This window comes from Lotus japonicus, chromosome 6 (assembly GCF_012489685.1).
Source record: "Lotus japonicus ecotype B-129 chromosome 6, LjGifu_v1.2".
Lineage (NCBI taxonomy): Eukaryota > Viridiplantae > Streptophyta > Magnoliopsida > Fabales > Fabaceae > Lotus > Lotus japonicus.
In genome coordinates, this window is record NC_080046.1 from 2496981 (window position 1) to 2504785 (window position 7805).

General features: G+C 34.4%; 1 protein-coding gene across 2 annotated transcripts; it reads left to right on the forward strand.

The window, feature by feature from the left end:
* Positions 1 to 2193: 2193 nt before the first annotated feature.
* LOC130721921 (uncharacterized) lies at positions 2194 to 7147 on the forward strand. 2 transcript variants are annotated; one of them, XM_057572508.1, is made up of 6 exons: positions 2194 to 2324; positions 2432 to 2498; positions 3038 to 3260; positions 3604 to 3686; positions 3973 to 5689; positions 6225 to 7147. In XM_057572508.1, exons 3-6 carry the CDS (start codon positions 3089 to 3091, stop codon positions 6908 to 6910), a joined length of 2658 nt encoding a protein of 885 aa, XP_057428491.1. In that variant the 5' UTR covers positions 2194 to 2324; positions 2432 to 2498; positions 3038 to 3088; the 3' UTR covers positions 6911 to 7147. The 2 variants fall into 2 exon arrangements, with proteins under 2 accessions (XP_057428491.1, XP_057428492.1); XM_057572509.1 differs by lacking the exons at positions 2194 to 2324; positions 2432 to 2498 and having other exon boundaries at positions 3073 to 3260; positions 3654 to 3686.
* The last annotated feature ends 658 nt before the right edge of the window (positions 7148 to 7805 follow it).

Genomic DNA, 7805 nt, shown 5'->3' on the forward strand with positions numbered 1-7805 from the left:
AGTCAGTGTGCAATAGTTTCCTCGTGCCAGACAGAGATTGACCCTCGAGTGCAAAGGCAGAAGGGAGCTTGACTGCCAGACCCGCTTGTTTATCTTTTGTTCGTAGAACTGGTAATTCAATGACAAATGGTTTGGAAAATTTTTCTTTTTTGTTGACTTTGATTGAATTGAACAAAGTTTTGCCAAAGTTTATTTCCTTGATTCAAGATGATGTATTTACTTCTGCGCCTAACACTTCTTCTTAATGCATTTTGATTTGTTTAAAAGAAAATACCTCTCCACCAATCATATTTGCTTTTTGAAGTTAAATCCGTTTTGTTTGTTGGAATAAAGTTTAATCCCTCTTTACTTTTTCGCACTTCTCTCATTGTTATGTTTAGTAACTAGTTCCACATAAAACTTTTTTTTGTCTTGGGGTCAAAACATCAAACTAGTTGTTTTGTTTTTTTGGACAAACTTTTGTTCGAGTAGTAGCAAGGCATTGGGCCGTCTTATGTAATTGGGCTTCACCCATTTTACTATGAATTCTCATCAGATCTGAAAAAAAAAGTCCAGAAATAATTTTCCCTAAAGTATGTCATCTTATGAATAGTTTTTTTTTTTTGAAATGTCTTATGAATAGTATAGTAGTACTAAAGGAGATATTTTAGTAAAGTATATAGAGATAGACTTGTTCTGAATTTTTTTTTTGTAATTTTTCAATTTTCAGAATTTTATTACTATTACTCTTACCATTTTTAAGCTTTAATTTGTCCTATAATTTTAAAATTTCTACTTTTATTTTTTCATTTTTTTTTGAAACAATCTACTTTTATTTTTAACTGTTATGTTTTGTTTTTTAAATTTTTTAACTGAATAGATTATAGATTTAATTGGTATGGATTAACCGTGTAAAGAATTTACACATGCATCCAATCATATCTCTTCATTTTGCGCTTTAAATAATTTTAAATTCAAAATTTAGTATGAAAGGATAAATTGATGGATTCTAATTAAATTACCATGTAAAAAAAATTTACACTATGAATACATAACAATTAAACTTATAAACTACTGTGTTAAGGGAAGGGTTGAAGCTGGTGTGGGATATGGGGTTTCAAAAGTTGGATTGTTTCACAGATTGTAATGAGTTGGCGGGGGTGATCAATGAAAGTATTAATACATTTGGGTATTGGCACCACACAACAATTCAACATGTTCTTCGGGATTTGGCTCGGTGGAGGTGGGATATCAAGCGTACTCATTATTGCGCGAAAGGAACATGGTGGCAGATGAGTTAGCGAGATATGCAACTTGGGTGGGCTGTAGATAGCAGATTTGGAAGTACCCCTCCAATGTTGTGCCTCTATTATATCAGGATGTGTTAGTAGTTTGTTTCTTTTCCTTTAATTTGTACCAAAAAAAAACTTTAAATTATAAAAAAATTAAAATAAAAGAAATGAATGACCTACACAAATTGGGCATTCACAATAATAGTGACAAAATGGAAAAAAGTTGTGAACGCCAAAGCTTTTTTTTTTTTTTTTTTTTTGAACTTGTGAACGCCAAAGCTAATATATCCTTGAATATAATACGTGAAATAATTAATTTAAAATCTTCTATTGTACACTATATTTATTTCTATTTAATAAAAAGTGCATAATTTTTATATGAATTTAATGGTAATGCAATGTCAGTGTAAACAATTTTTACACAGACATCCAATGATGAGTTGCCAAATCAGAAAATAAGTTTTTGATTTAATTAAAATAAAAAGGATCATAAATGCTTTTGAATATGTGACACACTATTATTGGATGTCTGTGTAAAAAAATGTTTACATTGACAGTGCACAACCATTAAACTCTTTTTATATTGGGTAAACATGTAATTTTGGTCTTTATTTTTATCAGGTAAAAAAAAATGCCAAAATTGAAAATTAAAAGGAAAATAATCCGGCAATTTGTGCGATGGATGCTTTCTTTCTTTGGCTTTTATTGATCTCCTCTGTTTGTTCTTCGTCATGATTTCAACAAGCAAAATAGAATTCAACAACAGATTAGGTTGATTTTTAACTTATATTCTTTGCTTTTTTAAGGTGAAATTTCACACCACTTGTTTGATTTGTCACATGTCATCACTAGAATAATAGCAATTATATGTGTAAATTACTAAATTTTGTGTCACTTTCTTTTTCACTATCAATACATGCATGTACAAACCCAAGATTTTCGGTTTTGGTAAGGTTATTCTTTGATCATAGGTATTTAGATTTCAATATTGCTAATAGAAGAAGGGACTGGGCACAAATGTTAATGGTACAGAGATGTTATTGGGGATTATATGTAAGAAATAATATTCTGAAATAATTTGAAATTCTATTGTGTCTTCATGGTTTTTCAGATTGATTCTCTTCTTTTTCCTGAGAAACTAAGCAATTCTCTGATCTCAGGGCTTCTGGGAATTTCATCATTTTTCTCTGGACACAGAAGGGAAAATGTTTGTATATTGTCGATAAGGTTTCTATTTCTTTCTTCTCTCTTTTCTTTCCTCATGTATATATTTCAAACATTGAAGCCTAAATTATTCATAATAATTCCTAATTATTGTTACTTGCGCTTAACCCAATTGGCAACTTTGGTGAATTGCCCTTTATAGAGAAAAAATCATGATTAATGGCCTTTTAAGTGATACAAATTCTCTTTGTTTCATTTCCCAACGGGAAACCCTAGAATCAATTCTAACATAGGAAAAGCAATCTCTTTGAAAATATTAATGTTCGAGAGTCATTTTGAAGAGTTGATTTCAGATCAAGAATTAATTCTGGTAGAAGATAGGGAGACTAGCTTTCGTGTTGAACAAAATCAGTTATGAGATTTTACAAATGAATTTCACAAATTTACCCAAAAAAAAACCACTTCACTTTCAACTCGCTTTTATCATAATCAATTTTACTAAAATCACTTGTGACAAACACTGATCCACACTGGTGCTAAACCTGTAGAACTACTTGTTATCTGGCTCTTGATATATATATTTGCTGTGTGACATGGATCAGGTTTCTTAGGCTTGAAGTAACATAAACTGGAGTAACTTGATCAAAGAGACTATGGGGAAGCAATTCCGGGAGAAGGAGTATGCAATGTGCAATGGAAACAATAGTCATCATACTCATCCAGGACGAGTTTGGGGAATTCTTCATATCATAAAGTACCATCATTGGCGTCATGTCAAGAGAAGGCTCACACAGAGGAGGCATGGTTGTGGAAGACCCTTTGCAAGTAAGCATACACTTTATCATAAGTAAATTCGGGAGCATTATGAGCCAGTGATATATGTCTGATTCTCCTTAAATAAGTTATTGGGTTCAAGTTTGTGTATAGAAAAAATTTCCACCGAGAGAACTAGCCCCACCATGACGACGTGGATGCTGCTGGAACATGCATGGTTGTCTCTTATGGAGGATACATTTTACCGGCAATAAATAAGAAATTTATTACAACCATTGTTTTATTCCTATAAATTATAATACACAATTATGCATTCTCTTTACTATTGGTAAAATGTAACAATGTTTCTCTTTCCACTTCACAAATGTCACAACTAATTTCTTTTACTTCGCAGGAGATGAAATTTCATGTAGTTTTGATGACTCTGAGGTTGATAATATGCAGGAACATTATCATCCAAATACAAACTTGGCTGATGTAAGTAAAGGATTTCATCTAATTATGGTGTTATTGGACTTTCTGTTATTCTGGTGACTTTAATTTGGCAGGTTATCAACCAGTTCCTCCCCCCTTTAGAATTTTGTTGTGTTTTCTTTATGTTACTGTGTTGATCAACCAGTTCCTCCCTGTAGAATTAATTTGTCATTTTGATTTTCATTTTTGATGTCACGTGTGGACTTATAAAGCCACTACTTCCTTATTTTTCAATGGTATGTTCATAAAGGGACACAAAGAAAGTAGTATCTGATATGAAGTTTTCCAGGATGAAGAAAAGGTGGTACACTCCACTCCATCATCCAAATATTCCATCAAATCCAAAATAAAAGCACTTCTTCATGAGGATGTATACAAAAAGAAGGGTAGTCGACACAAGAGAAGCTCAACCTGTCCTACAAAGTCACAGCTAACCCGCATCAATTCCGTTCATCATTTGGAGGTTGATCCACTGAGTGAACTCTTATTAACTGTTGAAAGTCCTGAACCAGTTCTAGAAACCTTTCAGAACCATCTTGCTGCTGGCACATTGGATGTTTTGTCACCAGTTTTCTCAGGGAAACCTGTTAACAACAATGACAAATGTTTAGACTGTGGCACAATGTTTTCCAATGACATCTTGGAGCATAAACATCATAGGCAATTAACTGATGCAAACTTGAGTTCCCCTAGTGAAGGCGCGCCAGAAGAGAAGCTGATGAATGCAAAGATTTTCACAACTGATGCTTCACCCCACCTTTTCAAGGATTTTCTTGATGCTCTAGATGTTATCAACACAAACAAGGACTTTCTGTTAAAATATATTCAGGATCCAGGCTCTCCTTTGCCATTCCATAGTCATGATCAACAATCTTTCAGAAGTAAATCGAGACGTACGAAATCTATCTCGTTTCCTGTGTCTGGCTCATCATCAGGAACCAAAGATTCTGAGCCAGGACCTCTCATAAACCAAATGGTAGATGAGTGGTTCAATGCAAAAGAGGAGGGTCACATGCCAAATGTATCCATGTCTGAGTGTTCAGAAGATTTTCACCGACATTCAATGTCTTCAGGTTCTTCACATAAAGATGAACAATTCTTCTGTCCAGATGATAATTGGGTTGAAAGAGATCAAAGTTCTTCCTCAGTTTCATCCAACCAAGTGAGAACTAGGCATTTCAAGGATCTCAGACAGAAGATAAAGCATATAATTGAAGAGAGCAAAAATGAAAAGCACCGCATAACCATGGATGCTATACTCGATAAAATTCCTCGTGGAAATAGGTTCTCCAGAAATGTAAAGAATTTGATCCATGACAACCAATCCAAAGACCCCAATGGAGAAGGAAAAGACAGTGCCACGAATGGCTATAGTAATCGTCTCTCTTCGCGTTCCTTCAACAAGCGCCAACTATCGCCCACAAGGACTTCATCTTTGAGAGAATCAGCTAACAGATATTCTCAACTATATGAGACTTGTTTTAACAGTGAAGCCAAGTATCCTAAGACCGATAGCTTGAAATTGAGAACAGAAGAGAGAAGCTCATTGTTAAAGACCCCAAAATCCTTTAAAAGGTTTCTTTCATTGCCTAATCTGAAATCTTACTTCCACCAGAATGAGGAGCCTTCTGTTCCTTCATCTCCCCAAAGTTCAATTAAAAAAACTGGAGATAGAACCACAAGCACAAGTGTTAGTGATGACTCAAAGAGTCAAATTGTGCTACCTGTGCTTGCTGATAACACAATTCCAGAAAGCAGCTTGAAAGCTGACCAAAAGAACCTTCTTGTGAGGAGTGCTTCAAAATCAGGATTAGATATTAATAGTGAGGCAAAGGATGATAAGAGTACAGAAATTGATGGTTTAGAAAACAGTGAAGGTGCTGATTGCAATGAACTGGCAATTGGATCTGCAACTCCTATGCTGGTAGAAACAAACTCTGCCTTCTCTTCTGACACCAGCTTTCTGGATGTTACATTTGAGTTGGAGAACTTAAATGCATTGGAAGGTAGTATTTGATCCTTTTATACTTGTACATTGGAATATGTCACTTTTAAGACTCAATTTATCTCGCTTCTATGTCTCTGCATACTTGATTCTGTGAAAAAACACTCTTCTCATTTTTTATTTTCCCAAATAAACTTTGCTTAGGTGTGGTTTTTATAATTGACTTTGAAATGTTTCAGCATAAATGTACTTGAGTGAAATTTTATTTTGTAGTTGTTTGATTTTGCCACTATCAATGTGGAGGAAGTCATGTACATGCAGTCCTATTATACATGAGATACTTTAAATGCTTAGTGTTTGTAACAAGAAATGTAGTTTTAACATTATGTTTTTTAAATTATCAGATTATTTTAAGTTGAATTGTTCATTTCTTTACAAAGATTATATCAATAAATTCCCTATATGAACTTACAACCTGAACAGAGTTATATGGCTAGTCTTGCTGATTCTACTTATATGGATTCTGAAAACAACCTGTTACTCTAACTAGGGTAAAGCTGTATGAATTGACTCTTCTAACAATGGTGGTTTTACAGAATCAGATTCAGAATTAAAGCCAGGGACGGATGATGGATTGGATAATATAGATGAGCAACAAGAGGAAAAACTGGATCACACTGAGGTGGTTGAGAATGGAGAGAATTTTCAGAAATTCGAAACTCTAAGCAAACGATTCGTCTATGAAATTCCATGTATTGAAGTGCATGCAAGTCATAAAGCGGCATTTAATTATGTGAGGAAGGTTTTAGAGCTCTCAGGGTTCACTAGCCATGAATCTCTTGGAATATGGTATGCTGATGACCAGCCAGTTGATCCTTCAGTATATGAAGAATTGGAAGGTTGCTTGCTTCTGGATCCTGATTGTTCTGGTAATTGTGATGAAGATGGACAGTGTAATCATCTGCTTCTCTTTGATGTAATCAATGAGGGATTGTTAGAGATTTTTGGGAGATCATACAGCTATTATCCAAGACCCTTGTCCTATCTCTCTCATGTTCATCCCTTGCCAGCAGGAGGTGATGTTCTTCATAAAGTATGGACACTCATTAGCTGGTATCTGAACTCAACTTCTGATGCTTACCAATCATTGGATTACTATGTGAGCAAAGATTTAGGAAGAAGTGATGGGTGGATGAACCTCCAATTTGATTCTGAATGTGTGGGGCTTGAGCTAGATGACTTGATTTTTGATGATCTTTTAGAGGAAATTATCTGCACTTAAGTTTTGGCTTGGTATTTTCCTCATATATACTACTTCTCATAGCATTATGGTTAAGTTTTGATGTAAGAGTTAATGTAGCTACTAGTGTTTATTCTTCCTCTTGCTATTCCTTCTCAAAGAGAATGATTCAAGGAAATATATTTGTAAATTAATCACGCACAGCTGGATAGTTGTTTGAATCTTACACAACCATATAAAATTGAATATCTGTGCATCTGAATAAAATTAAAAATGTAATGACAGTGGTTTATGTTGAAGTGTTTACCATCACATATTGTGTGACCCATTTATGTTGTCTGAGTCTTACAGGCTTCATGTGTTGTCCTCAATCTGGGCTGGCCTCACCTTCGAGGTGGTACGGTCAATCCAACAACAATAATCATTCAGACAAAGATTTGATGATAACGGAGCTTGTTGTCCAAGCTATTTTGGTTACACACTAGTAAAAATATTCACCACATAGGCACAACCTACAAAAATAAAACCCAAACAAAATAACATCCAAAACCTGTTAAGCAAACATTTCACAAATTATTTTAATATCATGGACGTACATGTGCACAAATTTCCCTTGACATTGCCCTTGATCCTGAATTTTACTTTACAAAACTATTCATAACATATCTTATTGAATAGCACTAACAGACCTAACATAGGAAAATATAATTAGGTAAAGTCAGCAAAATAAAACTTATCATAAGAAAATTAAACATACAAATGTGGTGAATGTAGTGAATACTTCGATAGCCGGCTATATGTAGTGAATATTGTGACGGTGCGATATTGAGGCGACGGAAATGAGGCAATGTGGTGCCGGTAGTGCAACAACCAACAATATGAGGCTTAGCCGTATAGGGTGTGCGAAAGACAATGTGACGTAGCCTAGCAGTATGAT

Excerpts from the sequence above, each read along its gene's own strand:
- LOC130721921 (XM_057572508.1), top strand. The coding sequence starts at position 3,089 with ATGGGGAAGCAATTCCGGGAGAAGGAGTATGCAATGTGCAATGGAAAC. Across the intron at positions 3,261-3,603 it reads TTGTGGAAGACCCTTTGCAA|GAGATGAAATTTCATGTAGT; the intron begins GTAAGCATACAC and ends TTTACTTCGCAG. Across the intron at positions 5,690-6,224 it reads GAACTTAAATGCATTGGAAG|AATCAGATTCAGAATTAAAG; the intron begins GTAGTATTTGAT and ends GTGGTTTTACAG.